The following is a 27961-nucleotide window of genomic DNA, read 5'->3' as shown; positions in this document are numbered from 1 at the left end:
GGTTTGTCCCTCATCAGACCACTGCCTTGCCATTTCAGAGATGCTTCGACCTAGACGTCTGGTTGTTCCATATTGGCCCTTGTAAGAGTTGCTTTGGTCTTTACACCTGCCCGTTTCTGTAGCATCCAACACATTGATTAGAAAAACTGACTGCTCACTTACCATATAATACCTCTTACATTTTGACATGCACCCTTGTTACGGGATACTCTGTCAGTGGCCATAATAATGTTTTGGCTAATCTGTGAATGACATGTTCAAATATTGACTTCTAGAATAATATATTTGAACCCGTTAACCTGCTGAACCAAAGCAGTCGTTGGGTTGTTGGCTTATTTTGTCAGGAAAACATCACTGTCAATCAAACCTCATCAAAGCAAAACGGAGCGCCACACAATTCAATCATTCTTTACTTCACTGGGCAGTGATGTCTTAATAGCTTCCTGTGAAGTCCCCTGGAAAGAACTATATAATTTGGTACTAATTACAGAGAAAATAGACACAGTGTTCAATTTGGTACTTTTCCAATTAATTAATTCCAATCAATTGCTGCATCATCTAGAGCGGGGGTGTCAAACTCATTTTAGTTAAGGGGCCACATACTGCCCACTTTGATCTCAAGTGGGCCAGACCAGTAAAATCATAGCATAATAACGACAATATTTCTCTATGTTTAAATCATTGGTGAAGGTTTTTGGATGATAAACCCTATTTTAAGGTCTTTCTACAATAAACTAGAAGCATAAAGACCAAAAACTCAGACATCAGTCCACTGTTTATCAGCCTGGGATCTCCTCTACAGACTCCCTCACAGTGAGCTGCTGCTTCCTGAGCAGACGTCACATTTACGCTGTTTTTGAAGCAATTACTGGATCGATTAAAAAAAATGACAAAACGTTTGTACTCATAAACCTCCATATCCTCATAGAAATGCAATTTATGTCTATCTGTAATTTTCACACTTGGCAAAGTCATCCAGCGGGCCGAGCTGGACCCCCTGGCGGGCCGGATCCGGCCCGCGGGCCGCATGTTTGACACCCCTGATCTAGAGAGTATTTTAGTCAGTGGGCAGAAAGTCAACACAACATTAATACAAATATATTTGTGTGCAGGGAATTGTATAATTCAACATAGATAAATTCCAATAATAGATTGGAACAATGAGTTAGTAGCAAAGCACATTTTTGGACATCACCAACAAATAACAGACATAAAACAAGTCTGCCTTAAATTCCTATTAACTTAGAACTAATGATAAGCCTGAATTACTACGAGAGTTGAATTGCCTGCTGAATCTCAAAGCCAGATTGATTGAACGTCATGCTTAAAGCTTCATGAGAGCTATGTGTGGTAGTAGAGCAAGAGGAATCAGGGGGCCCACAGGAGCCCACACCTCACTCACACCTTTGAGCCACCGAACACATAAATGTGGCTCTGATGTTTACTTTGATAGTTGTCTTGTCTCAACCATATCAAATTATAGAGAAATCAAAACATTATTGTTTAAGAAAGGCTGTACAGAGTGCACGAAGAAGTAAAATCAATCAGAATTTGAGTAAACAAAATAGAAAGGAAGGGATAAGACAGAAAACATAAAGACATTCATTGTGAGAGAGATGGTAATAAAATAACTCCATTGTGAAGTCTGACTCCGAGGAAGAAAATGTGTTGAGTGTATGACTTGTCAGCCTCTACTCCATAGTCCTCAGTTCTACTTGTATTTCAACTGCCTAAAGCAGGAGAAAAGAAAAAAAAAAAAAAGTAGATTTGCGTCACACAAAATCTCTTCATACTGCTGAGAAATATCTTTTTCCTCATTAAAAAAACCCACTTCTTGTCAAATTTCCCAAAACACTGTCAGCCAGCCAATTAAATACTCCATATCTGTTCAAATCAATTATCTCCACCACGCAAGTGCCCTGCAACACTGTTGTGAAATGATTGAGCTAATGGGTTTTTGTTCCCACGGATGCTGTATCAAACCTCTCTGCAGCAATTAAGATCATTATCCACCCTTGTGTTTTTGTTTAAGCCCATTTCAGGTTCGCAAGGTTCAGCTCTGATTGAATTTGAAGTGAGGAGCATGCTGTGTGGTTTCAACCCTCGGAAAATGCATCAGGTGACCAACAATGTGCTTCACATATCGAGAGCTGTGGTCATTTCATCCTGATAGCTCTCTGTAGCATGGATGATTGACCTTGTGGTAGAAAAGAGCAATTAGTACCTGAAGTAGCTGAGATATTTTTGAGGTTCTTGGAAAATGACTTGCTGAATGGTAAAACTTTGTCAACAGCCACTACAACTTTATTGTTTAGCAAAGCCATGGATTTGACATATAAATGCACTCAGCTGATTACTGTTTTGTTTAGCTTTCAAAGGAAGTTTCACCCCATATGAGAGCAATGAAGCAATAAGTGATGAATGATAATGGAAATAACATGCAAATATGAATAATTCACAAACCAGCTTCCTCAGAAGGGAATATTTGCATGGTCATGTTTTATGATTTCACTCAGGGCTCTTTTCCGAGGAGGAAAGTGTCCACTGTTGATCTGGGGAAGTAATATGATAGTTATGTATTACTGATGCTGTAAGTATTAATGATCTAAGCTTGAAATGATCTGACGTACGTAACTGCCCTCCAGAAGTAAACAGGAAAATGTAAATGGCTGAAAAATGAAGCTGTTTGATCCAAAAATTCTGCAGTTAAGGTTCGGTCAAGTTTAGGCACACAGATATAGAAGCACAAGGTGCCGTGAGCCTTGTGTTTATTCAGCAAAAACGACGTGATTATGATGAGGAAAAGATGGGTTAGGTCAAATGTGACATGTACATCATTTGTTTAGTGTTAGGCACAAAAAACTACTTGTACTTGGTTAGGGTTGGAAAAAAAAATCATGATTTGGGTTACGTAAAAGAAACCTACCTTGACTTTCCCTTATCATGGACTCAGACACCACTCTCCTGGGTAAACATCCTGTCTTCGTTCCAACAAACCTCCTCCCTAAGCAGACTTTTACTTTGTACAATGTCACATGTCTGATACGTCTTGTCATATCTTGTAAGATAATCAACAGCCACTTCATCTGAATGGGTGTAATATTTGGGCTTATTATCATAGTTTTAGTTAAAAATTCAAAACGGAGGATGTATGTTTACGTGTTGTTTTGCAGAACACCAGGAAACACAGTTTGCAACCTTTTATCTCCCAAAGTTCACGATTGTTTAACTTTTTAAACCTGACTATGATCCCACCTTAACTGTAAAGATGTCTGGTGAAAAATAAACAATAATATGTGTCCGTTTATTTAACGGTCATGTGGGCCAACTTGGAAGACACAAAATACCTATTTTGTTGTATTAATAAGTGAAAGTCAGAGTCAGTCTGTGTTGACTGTGGTTCCACACTGTACACTGATGCATGCTGGGATTTACTGTATGCGTGTCTGGCTCTGCTTTCATCTAGCTGGGTTTCACTTGTGTGTGCGCTGGTGAATGTGTGTGTCCAACAGCAGGGATATGTATGCCAGTCAGAGCGATGCTCCCTGTCACTGGTGATAAGTGGTAATTGAATTCTGCCAGGCGGAGCGGACAGGGCAGGCCTGGCAGAGTGTGTGTTGCATGAGAGGGTCTTGGCAGTATAATGCTTTTAATTGTGTCGGTCAGGGGCAGCACGGAGGTCCGTCTACTGTAAGCTGCCATTTCCCTCTTTGTCTCTCTGCTGTCTCTCAGTCTTTGGGTCTCAATTTCTCTTACTCTGGCACCATATCCTTTTTTTTTTTTTTTTTTTTACTTCATCGACATTAATTATATTAATTAGACCAGAGGATATACAAGTGTCACTTGTGGTGACTGATCTGCAGAGAATGATCATCCGACTACAGTTCCCCTCAGCTTTACTAAAGTTTTATCCATTTTTAATTTATTGTTTTGGTTCTTAATATTTGTTTTCAGCCAAGAAGCTCACATAAAATTATTGCACACTACCGTCAAGCAACAAGTAGCTGACAGACAAAATTATCAACTTGTTCGCAAATATAGGAAAAACATTTCGCAGCTGAAGAGCCTGATATGTTTATCTGGAGATGGTGAAGACCTAAAAGGAGCTAAAAGGAAAACGAATGAACTGATATTTGTCAGGCAGCAACAAACATGACTTAATTTTGATTCCAATTTTTGTGATTTAAGGTTTTGTTTTTTTCACTAATAATGACATTATAGAATAGTTAAAGATCAGTAATATGCTATATTTGTGTCTACCCACAATTAAACAACATTAATACTGTGTATGAGACCTAAATCCAGTTTAATATATAATCTAATTTGCTGTGCATAAATATGCAGTGAGCAACAATGCTAGGGTTACGTTCATGTTAATGTTCTACATTTTGTTTGCAAGTTTTATGTTGTCTTGTGATCAAGTCTCTTGTTTATTATACATTTCTCTTGTGCTTATTGTCTGCCAGTCACTTCCCACAGTTGTGCTGATCTCCTCTCAGTTATTCAGGATCTCATCTGCCGCTGCTGTTGCTACAAAATCCATGGTGTCAAAACTAACATCGAACACATTCTCATCCACGATGATTTGCTCAATTTCTATCTGTCCAGTGTTGTGTGTTGTTTACCTCGTGTGGAAGGTCAAAGCAGCTCTCTCTCTGTGAGTGTCTCTCGTCCGCTGTCTGGATGCACTCCTAAGCGTCTGTGGCAGTGGCAGGTTGGGATGGTCAGCTGATTAACCTCAGCGGTGCAGCTGCCGGCAAATTGGTCACATTTCATGTCACTGTCAAAGTCTGATCAGTTGCTCCCTCACTTTCTCTTTCATTTTCTCACCAGAGACTTTACTGGCCCGCTCCCATGTTTGTGTTGAATGCTGTGTGGCTCATAAACAGAAGTATCACGTTGATGAAGCCTTTTAATGCTATTTTTGGACGTTTCTACCTGAAAAAAAACTTTGGAATTTGAATCAACAGCTAAGCTAATTTACAGTCAACCCGAGCAACCTTGGGCTTGACCCTTTGGAGTATTTTGAAATACAATTAGCCTTCTTGTCCTTATTGTAAGAGTGAGATTTTAAAAACTCTAAAACATAATTTTTTTCCAAAAGGTTATAGCTTCACTTCTGCCTAAACAAAACTGTAGAGAGTAAAAAGTAACAACCTTAAAACAATGAGTCAGTGACACTGATGTTGTTGAACCTGTTCTAAAACTTATCAACTGCAACTCTTCAGTGACTCTCTGCGACCTTCTAAAAATGTCATTTCAGTCACAGAAATTAAAAACAATGCCAATGTTGATCACATTTTTAACGTAGTTGGCATTTTCTTAGTTTTATCAGTGTTAAGTTACTGTTTTCAGTTTTATCACCATATATGTTATTATAAAGTTTTGATTTGCTTTGATTTGTCTGTTGGCTTGAATCAGCCATTACTGAAATGAACACATCCTACAAAGATAAGCAAGACCAACTTTTTAAAGATGAAACACGCGTAAATTGGAAATGAGAAGGCCGCCTTCAATCTTATCTCATCTCTTGCAGTGTTCCCAAATGATTGCAGTAATGAAAAACTGGGAGTGGAATTATTTATTGTTGCTGTATTAGTTTTGCTTATGAGTTTGCGGAGTTGTTTTTGGTGTCTTTGAAATTAAACAGGAGTGAACGAACCCGGTAGGCGGCATGGCGTTGCAGTGCTTAGCATTGTCGCCTCACAGTAAAAAGGTTCTGGGTTCGATTCCGGGCCTGGGCCTTTCTGTCTGGAGTTTGCATGTTCTCCCTGTGCCTGCGTGGGTTCTCTTCGGGTACTCCAGCTTCCTTTCACCATCCAAAGACATGCATCTCAGGTTAATTGGTGGTTCTAGAAATTGCCCTTAGGTGTGAATGAGAGCATGAATGTTCTTAGTTTCCATCTGTCTCAATGTGGCCCTGTGATGGACTGGGGGTCTGTCCAGGGTGTACCCTGCCTTCGCCCAATGTGAGCTGCGATAGGCTCCAGCCCCTCCATGACCCTGTTCAGGATAAAGTGGGTATAGATAATGGATGGATGAATGAACCCAGGGTGGCTCAGTGGTTTTGGAGAGTCACCTCAGGTCGAATCCAACGCCTGACTGAGGCTGAGCGGGAATGAGGGTGTCTGTTTATGTATTAATGTAATATGCGTAGGGATAGACACACAACCTGGTCAGAGTTTACATGCCACTACCCAACGCATGCTGGGATATGCTCCAGTGCGGCTCAACCAGGATGAAGCAGTTTTAAATGTATCTTCATTTTAAAAGGTTTTTATAGATGTCATCTTGAAATTGATACAAGCTAGTGTGGTGAAAACTCTTCACCGGACACTGGATGGTTTTGTCCCTTCACACCACTCAAAGTCGTCACAATCAAACCGTCTTTGGAGTCTGATGCAATGTAGATTTATTATAAATCAAGGGTTTCAATAAACCGAGTTTTCTCAGAGAGCAACTGAAGTACAAGTGCCAATAACTCCCTTTTAAACTGTATCAGTTCTGGAATTTGAATCCACATCTGCTGTCATGTGTCTACCATGAGTCTTCTTCACTATATTTGACAATGCTTGCTTCCTCATCAGCTGCTGCTCTATGGCACAATGTACAGTGGACTACACACTAATTATTTTCCAATCATTTAGTCTCCTACCGCTGCTGCCTGTGTGCTGAAACAATGGGTTGTATCTAACATCCCACAGAATCCGGACCACGGATTCAGTGAGCAACATGCAGTTACAATTTCTACTGTCTAATGCTGACTCATGATTGACACACAGTCCAGCTTTTCTTAGTTTATACACTTTGTACAATGATGTTACACTAATCAATACTCCTACTTACGAAGCAATCAAAAATGATTTGATCAACAACTTAAGTGGTGAGTACAAAACAATCTTCCACACGAGAAAAAAACACACGACACTGGATAGATAGAAATTGAGCAAATCATCGTGGATGAGAATGTGTTCGATGTAAGTGCTGCATTTGTCACCATGGATCACATACTTTTAATACAGAGACTGAAATAGGTCATTTAGATTGAAAGAAAAGGAAAAAGGTTTGAATCATATTTATCAGATAGATTTTCATATGTTCATGCCATCGATGACTCCATGCAAACAAAACTTTGTCATGGAGTTCCACAGGGTTCTGTACTTGGACCAAAACGTTATTAAAGAGTAAATAAGGTAATTTGATGATGACTCCATAGCCAGTAAATATTAAAACAACTCATCTTCTTTGCATTTGAATTCAAACATTTGGTTTGAATTCAAAATGTTGTATTTACGGCAGTGCCAAAGAGCCCCGATTTTCTGTGTGGAAACAATCAACGATTTCAGAATTGTTGAATGACTTGATGCTTTAAAGGCAGTAAACAATACATTAGTAAAGCCTTCCAAAAGTCTAATAGATACTCTGTCGAGACTGTTGCTCTATTAAAGTCAGAAGCAATATTTCAAATCACGAATGTATTATGTATAGCGTACAGTGTGTGATCAACTGGTTTCAGTTCACTTTTGGTATGTCAGCACAATTTAGTGCAGTACATATCTGATTTGATTACTATTTTGTTTGGTATTTTTACAGATTTATATCAATAATATGGAAATGATTTACTCCACATGCTGAAAGGTAGTCCTAGCTAGGGTTTACAGCCCTGTACCTGCACTCAGTGTATGTTGGATTCAAGGTTGGCCAACAGGTGCTGCGAGCTCCTCTCCCAAGCCTGGTTTTAAAAAGGGGCCCTTGATTTCCTTTTCCAGTCCACATAACTGGTTCACTACTTTGTTTTATTACTTGTGTGTTTCTCACTCCGGCAACCATCAGGAATTTAGATGTTGTTCATGTATCTGCAGACAAGCATTTCCAACTTTTAGAGTAATTGGTTTCTCTTAATCAGAAAAACTCAAACTACCGTGCCTTACTTTCTAAAACTACCACTTGCAATTTGACGAGTTTCAGGCAACACCATCATTTTCTCATTGCTACAGTTTTGTCCTGTCACAAATCTTTGATGTGAGCAAGGCTTAACATCAAACTTATTTTACCTGGTGACAAAGCGAGCCATTGATTGTTGATGTGTGGATGAACTGTCTGCTGGTTGCTTCGCTCTAATGAGACAGTGCAGAGGTTTGGTAGACTTATGATGTGAAGTTTTTATTGCACCTCCTTTTTGTTTAATTTATGAGGGAGCTTCACAAAGACATTTTTTAGAGCTGTGGTAGTCTTTGAATGTTTCTCCTATAGCATCTAGTCTCTTAGCACCACACATGTTTTGAAGGCACTTGGTAGTAACCAAGCGGCAAACAAGAGAAGCAAGCGATGAATCTGACTACGTCTGACTGGGAACACCAGAGAAAACCAGAAGACCACTTACAGCGGAAACCTGGCTGCACCACAGGCCTGTCAATCAAACAGACATGCCCCCAAACGTACTGCATTGTGTTGCCTAATATCTAATAAATAACGGATTATTTCCAGATGGTCCACCAGAAAAATAATAAGTAGGAGTGGATTTGGCTGTTGACACCATAATGACTTGTGTGAAAAGATTTTGGACTTTATATTTTATAAGAGAATTTGACTGGGAGTCTATGGAGCCAGAGGCTTTTAGGAGCAGCACTCAGTCGTATTGCTCTTCATATTCCATTGGTCTCACTTTTCAGACGAGGAAATATATATTTTTAAGACACGATGTTAGTCACATAAACTATTCAATATTTTATAATTGAATAACTATTTGAAAATCATGACCCATGTCGAGCCAAAATACATTTGCTGGACAGGCTGTCTGAGTTCATAGCTGAAACTTAGAGATGGAGTTCAGAGTTGAACAGAGTTAAACACCCTCTGCTTCCTTTTGTGCAAAGCAAAACTAGTTTAGGCGAGACCAAACAGAATCCAGAATTCTCTCATAACTTCATAGAGATTCAGTGATTAATAGTAGCCATTTGGTACTAAAAGTGAATTCTGAATTAGATTATTCCATCCATTTCAGTTAATTATGAGACCTTTTGACTCTGAATTAATGAAATAGCTCATTTACATCTGAAATTAGATATTGACATACATTGACAGTCACATATTTCATCTGTGAATAAATATAGAGCAGATTCTCAATTTCAATTCATATCACTTGTTTATAACTCTGGCATTATAATACTGTTTCCCTGTGCTGGAATAGAGTTGTCGTGGAGATGAATGCTCCCAGTGGTGTGTGTGTGTGTAGGCGGTTGACACCTGAATGGCAGCCATCAGTAATAGAGAATAGTCCTTCAGGTGTAGACTCTACTTCTGTGTCAAACACACAGCTTCAGGCCGGGAGTTTTTTTTATTTTTTTTTTTTTACTTTATGTAATTAAGTCTAGAATAATTGCTCAGAGGTTTCTCTCTTCCTTTCCTCCCTCTCATTCTCTTCTCCTCTTTTTACTTGACAGAGGAATGTAATTAAAAAAGGAGAGAGAGAGCTTTCCCGAGGTCTGATCATTGTCTCCATCCTCTAATGGAGAGCGTAGACCCGCTGTCTATCATCGACAGCTAGAGAGAGGCTCAGAGGGAGGAGGAGGCAATATCACGAGAGCGATGAAGATAAAGAGGTTCATCAAAGACAGAGACAGTGATGGAGAAAGGCCGGAGACGGCTGAGTAAAACAGAAGGCAGTCAGGGAAAATGTAAAGATGTGGAAGAATAGATCAAGGAGCACTGACAGTGATGGAGGAAGTGATAGGCTACATTGGAGTTGTTTTTATACTAATACCTCTTTCAAATGAGGTGAAATTTACAGAGGGTTTAAAAGTTGTATGTAATGTCTTCATTTATGTTTAATAAATTATTTTCTAATCAGTTATATGCCACTATAAGCACAACTATCTAAGGGATTAACTCTGCAGGTAATATTAAGTGTAATAGTGAGTCAACTAGTGTTAAAATGGCAATGATAAAGTAATTATTGCAATAACACATTAAGTAAGCAGCTGTAAATGCTAAGTGATTAAGAATTTTTATTCATATTCTCTACTGTCCTTTTCTAGAAGGCAATCTTGGGTTAGACTACACAAAATGTTGGACTAATTTTATGCTCAATGTGTCAGACAAGGCAAATACAGATCATAAAGTATTTCATTGATTTAGTCAAGACATGACAGACCGCCTACTTGTCACTGACCAATCACAGCTTGCCGTCTTTCATGACTTCCATGCTGCCATTGGGAAAGAAGAGTCAGATACCAGACACTGGAATGTAAAAGAATAATGGTATAAATCATTACTGGTGGTCTTGTATTTGCTCGGGCCTAAAAGTGGAAGATAACATGTTTATGGACATGTCTGGCTTTTTGACCGATAGTTGTTTGGATGTTTTCAGAAATTGAAAGAGAATGTAAATATATATATATATATATATATATCATGATAGTCATTTTTATGTCCAAGGTGTGACATCAGTTATCATCAGCTATGATATAGTACACGAGAAAAAAAAACGGCAACTGAATCTCACGCTTGGTATCGACACCCTACAACTCTCAGGTTAGACACTACTGAAGGTTCAGATGGTCTGCATTAGTCGTCATACTGAAAAGTCAAAACAAATGTGTGCTGGAAGGGGATAAAGACCAGGCAACACAGTTTTTTTTTCTTTTTTTTCTCATATCTGATCCATAAATAATGAGTGAATGACTTAACCTTTGTAATGGCATTCCACATGTTGTAAACCTCGGGTGAAGGCGTGAAACTGTCCATAACCAGGCCATCCAGGACTTCATAATTGTTCACAGATACTCCAACTTTATGATACAGACAGGAGACACAGGGTGAAGTTATAGGTAGAAACTTCATGTCGCCATGCAGGCAATGGATAGCAGAGAGGCTATATGCGATACAACAACATATAAGCTTACTGAAAATTATGTACTTTAAAATCTATTAATAAAGATGTGTTTGTGGTCAATTTAGAGCTGGTATACTGCCTCTTCCTATTACGTACATACTTTGGAAGAAGAAAGTCAAGCTTGCCCCATTTGAAACAATATTTTGCAAATGTCTCCTTACAATCCCATGATCAAAACTAGTAAATGAGCCATGAGATTAGATTTGCTTGGTGAAGCTACAGATACCAACTCCAAACTGGAAGTTTCTCGCTAACTTATAGATTAATATATAGTAGCTGGTCAATTTAAATGTATAAGGGAGCTGAAAGAGCATATTTAATTTTTTTAGATAATTTATTCTGGTTGCATTCCCCTCAGAATTATGCGAGGACAACTGCAGCTTCTGCATCCTGAGAAAATGATTTTGAGGGCAATTGATCTGCCAAAAGAAATCCTTGTTTCTTTGCTCGTTGTGTTTTGTCAGGCATACAATGTTATGTCTTTATTTGTCTGTGGTTTGGGAAACCAGTGTGTTTCATAGAGCCAAGTTAACCAGTCACACAAAATGCACACCACACACAATCACACACCGTATGCATCTGCTTTTTTGTACATGTTAAAAAAATGCATTCAAAATTGGTGCAGGAGCTGCTTTAGAACAGTGGCTGGAGGAGAAAAAAAAGACACAAAGAGAGAGAAGAGAGTATCCGAGTCCTTGTCAGTCACAATCTCTGCGCTTTGGGGGCCTTCAGATGGAGGGAGTAGCGAGTAGATAACAGGGCTGAATCTGGGACAGACAGTTACATACCACACACACATAGAAACCCCACCATTCTTCGCTGTGTCAGTCCGAGAGTTACCACACACACGCTCTGAATCTGCCAATTTCTTCCCCCTGAGTTCAATTGAAAATTGGTCAAATGTGCTTTATTAGCATTATATAACACCCATACAAAAGCTAATAAAGTTATGGTTATGGAGGTGATTTAAGTTAACGAGCAAGACGTCTGTAAATTAAAAATTAAAAAATAATAAAAAAAGGAAAAATGTACAATTCTAAAACTGAAAACTTGAATTTGTCTAAGTACGTTTGTGAATGCAACATTTTTAATGAGCTTTTTGCTTAGAGTCGTGTGCAGAAGTTCATCCCGTGTGTGTGTGTGTGTGTGTGTGTGTGTGTGTGTGTGTGTGTGTGTGTGTGTGTGTGTGTGTGTGTGTGTGTGTGTGTGTGTGTGTGTGTGTGTGTGTGTGTGTGTGTGTGTGTGTGTGTGTTTTCCTCTGAACTTGAACCAGGATGTGGGATTTTGCTGGAGCCGGACGTGTTTGCCAGTCACCTCCTCCGTAATATAAATGCAGCAGCCAGGGAGGAAACTAATATGTATAATGCATGAGAACACCTCCAGCTAATGCATTTGCGCTGTGCAAGGTGGCCGAGAACTCTCTCAGACCTCTCATCTACCTGTATCCAACACCTCGCAGGACATGTTGCTCATGTTCGCATCCCTGATTCTCTGTACCAACCAAATGGACATCATTTCTCACCTCACCTTCAGAGAGGTGACGAAGACAGCGGTGCAGTGAAGCACAGGGCTCTGAACAATTGTTTGGGCGTTTGTTACGTCTTCAAATCTTAAATTGATTTTACTGCGCAAGGACAACAAATGCAAGATACATCCAACATCGTGTATCACCTTGTTTTAGGTCTTGACTTAATTCAGTGACATTCAGTCTCACTTGATTAAAGTGTTTGTCACTTCAACAAACCTGAAGTGAGACTGCAACGGAAAAGATTAGAATTATTAAAACTGTCAGAGATGTTAAGTAATAAAGTTTTACAAGAAAATATAAGACTTGATAGTATCAGAAAAGCCCACTATGCCTCCAGCTCTGTCAATAAAATATGATTGATATTCAGCCCAACCAGAAGAGTTTGAAATTTGTATCTTGACCTTCAGAACTCAAATCAAGGGCCAGTCGGTTGTTGTAGAGCAATAGAGATTTAAAACAGAATTTAAAAAAATTGTGTTTTAAGAAAGCATCGCCACTTGTTTCATAAAGAAGTTAAACATGTTAATGTTCCAAATAGAGAAAACTCTCAGCCTCAAATCTGTCAAATTAGGCCTGACTTCAATGGAGGCCTCCCAGTTTGTTTGTCCAACCCCCCTACAGAGATAACTTCAACCAAGGTATTCAATCATTATCTGACTTATTTATTCATTCAAATGAAGTCCCAGTTTAGCCCAAATGCAAGCCATTGCAGCAAGGCAATGTGAGATGAAGTGTACCTTGCACTCTTTCCTGACAACTATGTTTTACTAATAAATAAACAAAGTTATGATCTGATGAGAATCTTTTTCAGATGAATTTGTGAAGCTAACTGAGGAGGACCCTTATCCTTCTTAATTAAAAAGTATTTTTGTCTGATCAAACCATCCTACATTATTTCTAAAGTACATGTTGAAGTTTCAAGCTTTTACATGCATGGCACCAAATCCCCCGGTTCCACCATTGCACATGCCGAACTGTCTTTGGGGAAGACACTGAACTCTAAGTTGCTCCTGATGGCAGAGGGAGCGCCTTCCATGGCAGCTCTGCCACCGCTGGTGTGTGAATGTGTGTGTGAGTGGGTGGCAAAAATTGTGAAGCACTTTTGTCGACTGACTTGGCAAAAAGGTGCTTTAAAGGTGTGCAGACCATTTACCATTTAATAATTTGTGACTCAAATCCTCAACAGTCTGATCAAACAATAACCAAACATTTAAAATGTACTAGACATTTAAAGTCATTGTTTTGTTCTTTAAATTAAATAGTCTGTCCTACGGACACCTAAGTTCGTACCAAAAACGGTGGAGGTTTGATGACCGGCCCTAGAATGAGCTTACTACACAACCCGTTAAACTCCTTATACTATCTGGTGGTTCCCTCTGGATTCCCATGCTGCTCTGCTCTCCCAGGTCTTAATTCCCAACAGATCACGGCTCAATGAGCTGTCGTGGCAAGGGACCCTCTCTCCCACTGGAAACCTGAACCCAAGCAATTTACATATGTAATTGAGTGGAAAGCAATTGTGCCTGGAGCTGCTGGCTATAAGCAGCTACTGGTACACATGTGTCTGTTTATGTGTGTACACCCAGATGTCTATGAGAAAGGATAATTCTCATTTATTACAACTTGGGCCTTATTTTTGTAGCTTCATCCATCTTCTCCATCAGTTTTGAAAACATAATGCTTACCAAACTAATTGAAGATGTATGGCAACACACTACAATGATGTCCAATGGTTCTAGGAAAGTAGAAGTCATACAGTTTGTAAACAGTGTAAAATGTGTAATAGCTGCACTATATTGGTCCGCATATTGGTTTCACATAAATAGCTAACAAATTGTGACGTGAAAATGTTTTTATTTATTTTTTTGGTCTGTTTTTTTTTTATTTTTTTATTGGCTTGTGTCCACATCACAACCACAACAAAGTCTGCTGCCATCTTACAAGATGCCTTATCTTTATGCACCAAAACCACATGGTTATGTTTAAGAACAGGTCGTGGTTTGGGTTAAAACAGGTACATTACTTACCTAAGTAATGTTACTCACAACCTACATTACGTATGTCATGTAATATATTACCGAAGTTTACGCTACTTCAAATAAGCACTTGAAATTTTGCTTTCTCACAAAGTTCAACACCAGTCTCCTGTTTAAAATTATTGTGTTTGATCGGTCCAGCCAGCCCCAACCGATCTGTCGCTTTTACCTCCGTCACGTGACCTCTTTCTTTGACAGCCCAGTCTCAGACAAAGGCATCTCACGCTTTCAGAGCCGTTATTGTGATACTATTGTGCTCTGGACCAAAATTACACATTTTGACCTGAGAGTGTGCTGTGTAAACAAGTTTCCCAATATACAGTACGTGGGCTTATACTAGGCTATTGGAATATTTGCTAATGGCTATAAGTATCTATCTCGAAAAACATTTTTAAAATAAATGATGTATTTCGAGGCTATTTGTGTGGTAATTGGTGGTCATGGTCAATATTATAAATTACTGTTACTCCCAGAGAAATCATTGGTCCAATATTACGTGTGTCTCTATAAAACAACAACAAAAACAATCCTTCAGCAACTCCTTTGCTAACGGTAATAGGAATATACACAGATTGAATAGCTACGTGGGTAATGGTGGATTTATGACTTCTCCAGCTGACTTCTCTAGTGATCTTCTATTATTTAAAACCTGTATGCCAGCAAGCGAACGCACCCTTCGGCGTTTCCACAACAGCAGCACCAGTGCAAAAATTGTGTTTGGAGCAAAGGAGTTTGGGAAGTTCAGGAGTTTAACAGTGAGGCAGAAAGTTAGCTCATAAACAGACAGTTTGGGAAATAATTTCACCGTTTGTGTTCATTCATGTTTTCTTTTTTTTTTTTAAAACACTTAACCTAAAGCTTTGTTACTAATCTGTCGGACTGCCTGACTGATCCAAATTTTAGCAGTGTCTGCACATTCCTAAATCGCACCATTTAAGTTATTACACACTGGAGGAGTAAAGTTATTCTCACTTTTGCCCAAGTTCCATGTTATAATACAGCAGAGTAACCTATATAGTCCTGTATAATGCTGAGGCATCATCAGTTCAATAGTCACCACTTATGCACCTATATCATCTCTGTGTGCACGTGTACATATTTTATGCTCTCCATGTGTGTTTGAGACGCTGCTACGTTTGGTCATGTGTGTACCATGTACAAGCTTTCTCCATTCTCATGACCCGAAAAGCTTTCAACATCCCCGCTCGCCTGCAGCATTAAAACCCATTCAAACTGCTACAAAAACGTGACATGCGATAGAGATAATGTACATTCTTATTCTCCCTTCATGTCGTTCATGTCGCCACTGCATAGCAGCACTCCTCCATAAACTATTTTAAGCTGCTTAGTCGATTGTGCTGTTTTATAATAGATTATAGAGCTGATACTCTCTGATGTGTGTCAACACAGCTGGACTTCTGCGATCAGTTTCCTCTGTCAGATTGACTGTGATCGAAAGATTACCAAACATCACACGGATCGTGCGTGCGCTGCAGCAACAGTGGTGTTTAAGCCTTTTTGCAGATTAAAAAGAGCTGAGTTTTGTTTCTGTAAGTCCCCTTAATGTGTCACACCCCGGCAGTCTCCAGAGCAGACACAGGAAGTTTAGAGGCTGCTTTTATGTGCCACGCACAATAGCAGCACTGTGCTTTCCCAAAGCTTGACTTATTACTCAGAGGAAATCGTTACGAAGGAAGAATGCATCAAAGTCCTTTGATAGTGGCAGATCATACCTTGTGCTGCAGGAGAGGAATTGTATTGTCTGCCTGCCCTCTCCAATCCTCTATTTTGAAGCCTCCCCAAAAAGTTCACAGTCTTATCTGTGAGTTGGAGAGTCGAGCTTAGTTTGCGAAGACTCAAAGTCAAGCTTACAGTTTGACAAGAGTGCCACTTGTTGGTAAATTACGGTACTGCATCAGGAGCCTGTGAGTGCAGCAGTGAGGGAATCAATGAAACTTGAATCCTTTCACAAACCTGTCTGCTCCAATTGTTATATTTTCTTCTAAATGATTTGAATGGCTGGGATCAATAATAATCCAGCTCAGCACTTTCCTTGATTCTGTAATTAATTTTGAATTAATTTTAGGAGAGAAGAAGAGTACCATAACAAATAATCTTGAAGCCATTTATTATGTCTGAATGACTGACTCTATGTAACATTTTAATTTTCTTTTGAAATGTTGGACAGTTTTCCCTTGTGGTCCTCTAAAAATAGTAAAATGCGAAAATCAGATAAATGTGGTGGGGGGCAGAAATATCCATTGCTTGACTTTAAATGGTCAAATTTCAAAAAGGTTGAGAAAGAGTGTTTTTACATGACATGCTTATCTTTTTGGTTGTATCTCCTTTCAACTGAGCTCTCTAAACCAATAAATAAAACCTATTGATTATTCTTCAGAGGTTTTTAAAATGGGTCAGTGGTACACTTCCACAAAGCCATGGGGTTTGAGTACAGATTACAAGAGGGATGGTGAAAACACTCGAGACTAAATAATCATGACTCTTAGTCCTCAGTGTGCTCCTATATTCACCATCATGCAACTGAATAGCCCATATCTTTGAAGAAATGAGAGGCAGAAGATTTTTTTTTATTATTTTGAATATCGTGAATTAAGTGGAAATGTAGTAGGTCTGGCACTAATACTAAATGTGCTCAAAATTCTTCCTTAATGTCTTCGTTGCTCATAAGGATACGGAATAAGGCTGTTTTCAGAGGGCTGTGAAACAAAACTTAGTTGTTGATTTTTGTTTTTTTTTGGGGGGGGGTTTCAGTCCAGACTTGAAAAATGTGCTGAACTCAAAGAAGAACATTTATAAGTCAAACAATTTTATTTTTTTTTAATTTTTATGTATAGTATATAATCTAAAAGTAGTCAAATTTTGAAAAGAAATTGCTGGAATAATAATGATAATTTTGTCCTTCTGTACATTCTCTCATGATCTGTACATGTGTCAGTGAGGGCTGTGTGAGGGCTGTGTGTGTGTGTGTGTGTGTGTGTGTGTGTGTGTGTGTGTGTGTGTGTGTGTGTGTGCTGAGGAAGTCCAGCTGTCAGAGCTAAACTAGGTTAAACTGAGTGATGTCCTTTAAATAGAGACATATTGGCAGAGGCATGTCTGACCTGATTGATGTTCCTGACCTACAAGGACATGAAGCAAAACCACAGTAAGAAAAATCTAAATAAAGAGTCTCACAGGGGTTTATATGGTAGCAGCCAAACGTGTTTGTTATCATTAGTAGGACTTGTTAATGAAGGCACCATTGTCTTTTCATTTCCTAATTCTTATAATTACAAAGTTATGAACTGCAGCAGTTTAGATGGTAGAAATGCACGATTGTGACTGAATCCGAATCCTTAAATCCACTGGAAAAAGTCAAGATGTCCTTCAGCAAGGTGCTGAAACATGAGCTTTCTAATGGATCTGTTTTCTGGGCAGCAGCAGAAACAGACAGGCATTTTTGATATAAATAAAAATAAAGAATATTATAAGAAGAACTGGTGGGCATTTCAGGGTTACCCTCACTTTCCCCTAAAGTCAGCTGGGATGGGCTCCAGTCTCCCTGTGACTCTGTACAGGATGGGTGTAGATAATGGATGAATGAATATCATACTAAGATAAATCAGCCCGGTATCACGAATATATGTAAGTAATGTCACATACGTCACACACGTTACTTAACGTACGTTGCGTAATTTATATACGTAACGTTATGTAACACTTGCATTACTTAAAGAAATTCACACTGACTCTCGCGTCGCTCGGACTCAATCGTTGGTTTTCAGGTGAAAGTCCACCATCATCCACTGCCCTATGTGGTATTTATCACTCTTTGTACCTCTGAGAATGACAACAGACTACATGCATGTAGCTTTTCAAAACGTGACACCGACCCAGTCTCCACTGGTATTCTGACGGGTGTATTGCTCACTTTCGTGTGATACCCGGAGAAAAAAACACTCTTCACTCCCTTCCTTTTGACTTCACCTCTCCACTGCTCGTCTTTGTTGGCCTTCCTCTGGATGCCAAACAAATGCTGAGCTTTTAATTGACCATGCTGCTCAGGGAAGAGTTACACACAAACACACACACACACACACACACACACACACACACACACACACACACACACACACACACACACACACACACACACACACACACACACACACACACACAGACAAAGCTCTTAACAGTACAAGATGTGAGGCATGCTACCTGCGCTGCCTAATTGCAGTCGTGATTAGAATACTGATGAGGATGTGTGTGCTTCCTCACTAGCGTGTGTATCTCAAGGAATATAAATTAATTTAATTTCGGTCATATAATAACAAAATGACTCAGCTACAGCTGAGAGTTCAATGTGTGGCAGGTTTTATGCTTTTGTGAGTAAAAATGTGATGTTGAAGCTTTTATTATACCAATAATGGGTTTCTCTGTATAATATTGTAAAGTCTTGCTGTAAGGACTTTAATGTGTTAAGTGCCATGAAATAACCTGTGTTGTGATTTGGCGCCATATAAATAAAGTTGAAATGAATTGAATTGGATAAAGAGAAAAGAGAGCAAGAATGGGTTTGAAAATAAGAAATCTGAGACATTTTTAAATTAATTAAAAAACATGACTAAGACATGTTGCATATAATAAACCAATAAACATCAAGATTAAAGGGCTGTTACATAAAAATAAAAAAAATACTGCAGTAGTAATCTGCTCTTAATTGCTTATTCTCCTTTGATTTGACTGTCCTGAAAAGGATAACATTACAGGAACATTCGGTGTGTGTTCCCTCTAAACTGACATCTGAGAACTTATGATACTGTTGAAATTAAGCATCAGTGATTTATGTCAGACTAATATTATATCACCGGGGCCTGTCCAAGCTTTTTGGCAGCCCGACAGTGAGTTTGAACCCCAACACCACCTCCAAATGTGCATCATGGGGTCTCTTAAGAAAGCTATTATTTTCATAGGCAGTGTATTTAGAAGCATTGAAGGCTATTAACCATTTAAACTAAACTATTGGTTAACAGTTGCCATGTTTCCATTAGTATAAAGGTTATGAAGAAAGGATAAAGAAAGTTCAAATCACAAACACAATCTGCTGAGGAAGACTGCGAGCTGAAGTTGAAAGCTCAGAAAAGGACCTTGTCAGTGAACCTTGAGTTAACTCATTGGGTTTAATGAAAATGGTTATATTAATCATCAGGGTGCCCTGTTCGGCTCTGTTGCAATCAGTTATATTCATTTTTGCCTTTCAGTTGGTGTCTTCCTTACTGCTTTGTATCCACTCATTTAAAACCTTCAAAACAGACTGAAACGGATGTTTAGAAAGAACACAGCCGTCAGCAAGTAACTTTCATTGTTTTGTTGACTAAAACTAACATTTGAAAAGGATCATTTAGTATAACAGATGTTGTATACAATACCGTGCTGAAAATAACGCGCTGCCTCTCACCAACTAAATGAACGTGATTGGTTCATTAGTTCATATCGATCTCCCCTGCCGGTCGTCTTCCTCCTTAGTGTCCAGGCCATAACTGTGATTGGTGGGCCGGCAGGTCCTGGTGTGCCCTGTGTTTAATGCCTTCACTTTATGAGCCGTACAACTTTGAATACATAATCAATACAGTGTCGCCACGGTCTAAGAAGCTTGTAAGGTTGATGGAAAGTTCTTATGGCCCAAAGAATGGCCCTGAATAAATGTGCCTGCGTGGCTATGAATGTATTAATATTCATCCATTTTCAGTGCAAGCAGGGGAATTACTATGCACAAGTATTGATATGAGGAGCCGAGCGTCTTTGTTTGTCTTCAACAAACTGCTGACTGAGCGACGAATACATTGCAGGACATTACCCTTTGACCGCTCAATCTCTGACCTTTTGTTTTCTCCCGTTCCCCCTCCTCTGTCTGCTTCTCTCACAGGTAGTGCTCGTGGGCTCATCCATTAATGAACGAGATCAGATGCTGTTTATTAGCACGGACGAGGGTTCCTCCTTTCAGCGGCAGTCCATTGCCTTTACGCCAGACACACTCATCTTCCACCCCAAGGAGGAAGACAAGCTGCTGGCCTACTGCAAGGAGGGGCGGGTGGGTATCACAGCGCTGCACAAACATCATACTCAGTAGTTGATTCTGTAGCTGAAAGAATGAACAAGAAGACAGCATTGATGTTACACCAGCAAAACATCTCTGCTAGCAGTGCAGTAATGCATTGAATTTCAATTTCCACACACAGCAGCAGAACGTGGACCACAGAGACAACTTGATACGTGATTTACCGTAGAACAATACAACTGCTCGGCAAATCTTCTAAAGCATGTGAAAAAACAACAACAATCGCCATATCCAAACACACTTGTGGATTTCATATTGAAGACAAGTCACAATCTTTCTTGGGTTGTCTGTAGGAAACCCTTTGAAGTATTTTGCTGGGAAGAGAGAAAAGTCTGGATTTTGATACGAACAAAAGAAAATACACTGTACAAGTTTATATGAACTTTTCCTGCCTTGAATCCACCAATATCACTTTCGGTCAATAGTTCAAATGGACAAATCATTCTGCTCTTGAAGAATAGTTTGGATTTGTTACAATTTAGGGCGTATGTTCATCGTGTGGTCAACAATTATGATAACATTACACTCACAAACATAATTACTGAGATTTGGTGACGTGTCGCTACACTCGGACATAAAACATGTGCAGTCAGACCATCAGACAGGTCGTAAAAAAGCTTTTTTTGTTTTAGCTGGATTATGCATAATGAGTGTAACACTGAAAAGTGGGGACAACTGATTTGTTAGACATTTACATGTTAATTTTTATGTCAAACTTCATTTAATCAATGGTTGTGTGAGCAATGAACATCATCAGTAGATATAATTGTTTAAAATGGTGGTTAACTCTGGCTACAAAACTAAAGGTACATTTTAAACACATAACGAGTTGGTAGCTGTCATGTTGTAAAATACAGTTGAAAATATCAAATCTTTGCTACAAAATACTATGATTCAGAGGCTCTTTTCACAAAGTCTAACAGGCATTGTACAGCCAAACAGTGGCTCAATGACCACTCGGTGTGTCAGAGAAGGTTGTGTTTTTCTGTGACTAATGTACAAGTAAAAGCAGTTTGCAAAGTTGTATTTTCATTGCGGTATTGTAAGTGAGGGCCACACTATCGTTATTTAACTTCCAAGGCAAAATTGTCAGTCAACACGCAAGTGTTAAAATAAGCCAATTAACAATGACAAATATACTGTTAGGGGGGATTCTCAGGTGCATTCACACTCATTAGCAAGCAGATAATAAGTCTGCTACATGGCTCTTTATGTTAAACACTGCTATTTTCTATGCAGCAAGACAGTTAATTGACTCTTACACGTCTGTCCAGTCTGAGTCATCATGAAGAGTAAGACGCAGTATTGCGGCCCCATGTATTACTTGTGTCTTTTATGCAATGAGGCATTAATTCAGTTGATAAGACGTAACAGTCTGCTGCAATGTAATCTTTTCAGTTAGAAAATGGTGTGGTGGAGTACACTGATGTAACAAGTTGGCATCAATATATCATTAATTTTGAGGCTTTAATGATTAACAAATGCCAGAAGTTTCACAGCATTTGACTGTTTTACAGCAACGATTTTCCACTTGCGAGTCAAGGCTCAGCCAAGGACTGCCAAGACATCTTAACTCATTGGTTTAGAGGAGAAAAAGCTGTTTAATTACACAGATTTTTTTAAATGTTCTTTTAATCATTTTTCTCCCTTCTCTTTATGTTTTGCTTTAATCTTGGGAAATAGGAGATTATTTTACTAACTCAAACCTCAAAAATGTGTCAAATAAAAGCAATCTAAAATGAAAAGTTCACTTATATCCAGACACACTAAGGCCATAATAGTGAGGGTTTATTTGTAGATCAGGTCATTTTAAGGTACCGCAGACTAAAACATTTGGTAACCACTGCTTTATAGCACCAGAAAATAATGGACTGATCACTTCCTACATTTTTCTCCACCTCAAGAAAACTGAATGCATCGAAAAATGAGGGTCAGCAACAGGCTTGTGACAAATGCCATTGTTGATGGATGCTAATGTTAACAAGACCACTGGTGTGAAACAGAAGCAACCAATTATCTTCAGCATGGTCTCATTTGTGTATGGCAATCACACAAAGGCTGCACATTAAATCTGGCAGTGATGTCTGAAAATGATGCACAAACCGTTGAACCATGACATTGTTTTATAGGGAGCCCGACACTTCAACCTCGGGCTCATTCAGCCATGTTTTTTGTCATTATAATGAGAAAAAAATAAATAATATATAAAACATAGATTTCTCTTGTTAAGCAATATATAATGAATTATCATCAGTATATAGAAACAACATGGCCATGAATCTATTCCTCAGAAAACATCTTCCCCAGTAGCTACACTCGGTTTCATTAAACAGCAATACACTTGGGATTGAATTAGCTCTAAGGGAAGCTTGTCTCTTCTCATCTGTCTACTTTCATTGATCAATAACAGTAAATTCTGTTCTGTTCATAATATTGAATAAAAAACATTGTTTCAAATCAAATTAAATTAAATTGTATTTATATAGTGCCAAATCACAACACAGGTTATTTCATGGCACTTAACACATTAAAGTCCTTACAACAAGACGTTACAATATTATACAGAGAAACCCAACAATTCAACAATTCCCACATAAGCTAGGAGGGAAAAAACTCCTCTTTAAGGGAGAAAAACCTCCAACAGAGGGAAGGAAAAACTCCCTCTTAACAGGAAGAAACCTCAGACAGAACCAGGCTCAGAGGTGGGCGGAGCCATCTGCCTCGACCGGTTGGGGTGAGAGGAGAGCAGAGAGAGAAAAGGACAGCATAGAGATACAAGAGAAGAACTGTTGGTGGAGACGACAAAGGCAGGGCAGAGACATGCAGAGATATGCAGCTCCATGGCGGGACATCTGCAAAAGAAAGAACAGAAGCTATGCGAGCGAGGGAACTGAATGGAGACAACAGACAATAAGCAAAAACTATGGGAGAGAAAAAGATGGTGAGGTATGAGTTAGTTAAAGAGTAGGAGGAAAGAAAAGAAGATCAGCATGTAACAAGGTCCCCCAGCAGCCTCGGCCTATAACAGCATAACGAAGGGTTGGTTCAGGTCCACCCGAGCCAGCCCTAACTATATGTTTTATCAAAAAGGAAAGTTTTGAGTCTAATCTTAAAGCTAGAGAGGGTTTCTACCCCTCGAACACAAACTGGGAGCTGGTTCAACAGGAGAGGAGCCTGAAAACTGAAGGCTCTGCCTCCCATTCTACTTCTGTAAACTCTAGGAACCACAATAATACCAGCGTACTGAGAGCGAAGTGCTCTGCTAGGATTATATGGTTCTATAAGATCTCTAAGATATGATGGAGCCTGGTCATGTAGGGCTCTATGACGGTTCCAGCAACAGGTGCACCAGACCCTCGTCATCAGGACAACAGTAAACACTTGGTTAGTGTTGTGACAGTCGCAGTGTGCTTAGATTTAGGCATCGGAACTACTTTGGTTTAGGAAAGCTCCTGATTTAGGTAAAATTAGAAACATTAGTTTTACAATACACAAAGTGCCAAATGAATGCAGAATAACACTGCCATGGTCAACTGACTCAATATCTGCCAAACGTCTCACTAACTAACACTGTGCATACTATGCTCACACACCAAAGTAGAAACCACCCATAATAAAGCCTCAGCAACATAGCGAGAGTGTGCAGTACTTCACTGGGGTCATCAAGAAGGCACCTCCCCTCACCAATGTTTCGTCAGGTTTGGCCTTGGGAAGGCTCAACAGCAGTCCTAGTGTCCCAGGACTACTTCCTTCAATACTCACACCCAATTTTTGCAAATCTATTAAAAATAAAAAACGAAAAAAACATCACATGTACAAAAGTATTCACAGCCTTTGCCATGACACTCAAAATTGAGCTCAGGTGCATCCTGTTTCCACTGATAATCCTTCAGATGTTTCTACAACTTGATTGGAGTCCACCTGTGGTAAATTCAGTTGATTGGACATGATTTGGAAAGACACACACCGTCTATATAAGGTCCCACAGTTGACAGTGCATGTCAGAGCACAAACCAAGCCATGAAGTCCAAAGAATTGTCTGTAGAGTTCCGAGACAGGATTGTATCGAGGCACAGATCTGGGGAAGGGTACAGAAAAACTTCTGCAGCATTGAAGGTCCCAATGAGCACAGTGGCCTCCATCATCCGTAAATGGAAGAAGTTTGGAACCACCAGGACTCTTCCTAGAGTTGGCCGCCCGGCCAAACTGAGCAATCGGGGGAGAAGAGCCTGAGTCAGGGAGGTGACCAAGAACCCGATGGTCACTCTGACAGAGCTCCAGCATTGCTCTGTGAAGAGAGGAGAATCTTCCAGAAGGACAACCATCTCTGCAGCACTCCACCAAGCAGGCCTGTATAGTAGAGTGGCCAGACGGAAGCCACTCCTCAGTAAAAGGCACATGACAGCCCGCCTGGAGTTTACCAAAAGGCACCTGAAGGACTGTCAGACCATGAGAAACTAAATTCTCTGGTCTGATGAAACAAAGATTGAACTCTTTGGCCTGAATGCCAAGCGTCATGTTTGGAGGAAACCAGGTACCGCTCATCACCTGGCCAATACCATCTCTACGGTGAAGCATGGTGGTGGCAGCATCATGCTGTGGGGATGTTTTTCAGCGGCAGGAACTGGGAGACTAGTCAGGATGGAGGGAAAGATGAATGCAGCAATGTACAGAGACATCCTTGATGAAAACCTACTCCAGAGCGCTCTGGACCTCAGACTGGGCCGAAGGTTCATCTTCCAACAGGACAACGACCCGAAGCACACAGCCAAGATAACAAAGGAATGGCTTCGGGACAACTCTGTGAATGTCTTTGAGAGGCCCAGCCAGAGCCCAGACTTGAACCCGATTGAACATCTCTGGAGGGATCTGAAAATGGCTGTGCACCGACCCTCCCCATCCAACCTGATGGAGCTTGAGAGGTCCTGCAAAGAAGAATGGGAGAAACTGCCCAAGAATAGGTGCCAAGCTTTTAGCATCATACTCAAAAAGACTTGAGGCTGTAATTGCTGCCAAAGGTGCTTCAACAAAGTATTGAGCAAAGGCTGTTAATACTTATGTATGTGTTATATTTCCGTTCTTTATTTTTAATAGATTTGCAAAAATTTTAAACAAACTTTTTTAACTTTGTCTTTATGGGGTATTGTGTGTGGAATTTAATCAATTTTGGAATAAGGCTGTAACATAACAAAATGTGGAAAAAGTGAAGCGCTGTGAATATTTTCTGGATGCACTGTACATGCAGAGGTTAAAATAACTCAATAGGTTGTTTTCACATGAACAACAGTCTCCTGGGTTTGAATTATTTAACCACCCCTGACCTCCACCCTATGTGGACTTCAGCACCTTTTATACGACGTGTGCGTCAACTGACTTCCTCCACCTGACGACGTAGTAATAAATGGAACCTTCTGGCTTACTAATATGAGCTATATTTGCCCAATCTGAACATTGAAACAGCCTTTATTGGCAAAGCATGCAAACAAATATATGGATTCCTTCGAAGTCTTCACCACATTGACTATATCGTATGAGTCTGGTCAGTTATGGGTGACTGCTTGGGAGAGGCATACAGCTGTGATGTGGTTATTCTAGTTTACAATTGGGAACACACATTTCTCAATAATGACGTAAATTTTTCAAAACTGTCAGTACAACAGAAGTCAATAGGAAGAAAAATGTGGATCACTTCCCATTGCTTTGACACAAACCTCAAACTCTGAGATGTACAAGGGGTGTTTTGGTTGCACTGATGTGCTATCGACGTTGACGTTTTTGTCAACTCATGATAGAGAATTGTGTATTGTAAAAGAAAGTGAAAGTTGTTTTGCAGAGTTGAAATCAAGGTCGTGAAATGGAGGTGGGACTTCAATAGTTCATCAATTTAAGCCAGCTCAAATACCCCCTAACTTTAATAATTTACACGTAATTAAACAAGAAATTCAATTAGGGTTTAATCTGTTCCATATGGGCAGGCTGCAGATGGAAACGAGAAATCCATTCAAACAGAACAAAAAAATAATTTAGCCGGAGCATGAAGTGAGGATGCACAGCGGCATGTGTAAATTAAGCTTTGTGAGGGCAGGCGCAGATTTCCAACAAGGTCAAACTCTGCTTTTATTTTTCATTGCAAGTAATGTGTGTTTAGATATAACTTTGATCACTGATGATTTTGATGTTTTTCTGTACGATAGAGGACGTTTACGTGGTGAAATCCTTTTCTCAGTTCCAATGCGCTTTTAAGACATCAAGGATAGCTGGCGTGTTGGAATCAATAGACTCTCATTAATGGGTACGATCAATGCCATACCAATTCAGGCAACTCACACACATTACTACAAATGCATAATCCCCCTCACTGTTCATAAAAGGTATGAGTGCACACACACACACACGCACATAACCACTAAACCCGTTATGATTAATAATTAATTGAGTTCAGTCAAAACTTGGTGAACCATGAAATTCTGTAGCTTGATTGGGTGAACTTTTCTTCAAGATAGACTCAATTTATCCTCTGTGTAAAGGATACAGCTGGTAATAGGCTTCATAATGTAATGCTAAATGCTCTAAATGTGTGTTGTTGTTTTTTTATGCCTAACGGTGGTCTCTCTGGGTTTTTTTTTGTGTCCAGCTCTTTGCTTCAACAGATTTGGGCCGCAAGTGGACTTTACTTCAGGAGAGGGTGACCAAGGACAAAGTCTTCTGGTCAGTTAAACTTTGATTTCTTGTTATTGACGATCAAGGACTTAATGACTGCAGCTCAATGTCTGAAATGTCTCAGCTCATGACTTCTTTATTGACATACAGATCCACAGAGAAGTAACCAAGAAGTAAGTGTGTGCTGCTTGAATGTGAATGGGCAGGGGATTTTGTCATTCTTGTTACAAGAAGGATACTTTACATCGTAAGGATAAGAAAAACAAATAACAACAGTTTAAGTATATAAAATATGTGATGTTTTAGACCACCGCAGTTTAAAGAAATAAACAATTAAATATGGTTACATAATGTGGTTAGCCTAACTCAAAACTACAAAAACAACTCAAATTTGAGACAGGGTTACATGGCTAACCTGATTTTGTCCAGAGTTCAAAACTGTGGCCACTAACACCTAAAGCTCACAAACATACACATTATGTTTTTTTTATATTATATTTACTGTAATTATAACACACTAGCACACTAACCTAAGATGGAAATGATGGTACACTTTCTAAGTTTTAACCTTTATGTTTAAATTCAGTTAACTTCTCGTGTTGTTTACATTTCTACATTGCAGGAACACTTTTTGTCACAGAAGACAATTAGCTGAGCTCTTCTGTTTGTTTAGTTATATGTATGTTAAGTAGTTGTCTATTTACATCCTGACTCCAGCTCGGAAAATA

General features: G+C 39.4%; 1 protein-coding gene across 7 annotated transcripts in view; it reads left to right on the top strand.

Annotated features, from left to right (window-relative positions):
- Positions 1-27961, top strand: part of sorcs2 (sortilin-related VPS10 domain containing receptor 2) — a 329545-nt gene that overhangs the window by 233923 nt on the left and 67661 nt on the right. For all 7 annotated transcript variants that reach the window (XM_069721844.1, XM_069721842.1, XM_069721841.1 and 4 more), the window contains exons 4-5: positions 20382-20546; positions 27208-27281. In XM_069721844.1, coding sequence (XP_069577945.1) covers positions 20382-20546; positions 27208-27281 — 239 coding nt within the window. The remainder of the gene's footprint in view (positions 1-20381; positions 20547-27207; positions 27282-27961) is intronic.

This window comes from Brachyistius frenatus, unplaced genomic scaffold (assembly GCF_029030835.1).
Source record: "Brachyistius frenatus isolate BFR_SWC_R1_liver_20210118 unplaced genomic scaffold, ASM2903083v1 Contig_274, whole genome shotgun sequence".
In the NCBI taxonomy this organism is placed as follows: domain Eukaryota; kingdom Metazoa; phylum Chordata; class Actinopteri; family Embiotocidae; genus Brachyistius; species Brachyistius frenatus.
The sequence above is the reverse complement of the archived record's forward strand: the minus strand, read 5'-3'. Positions and strand labels throughout refer to the sequence as shown.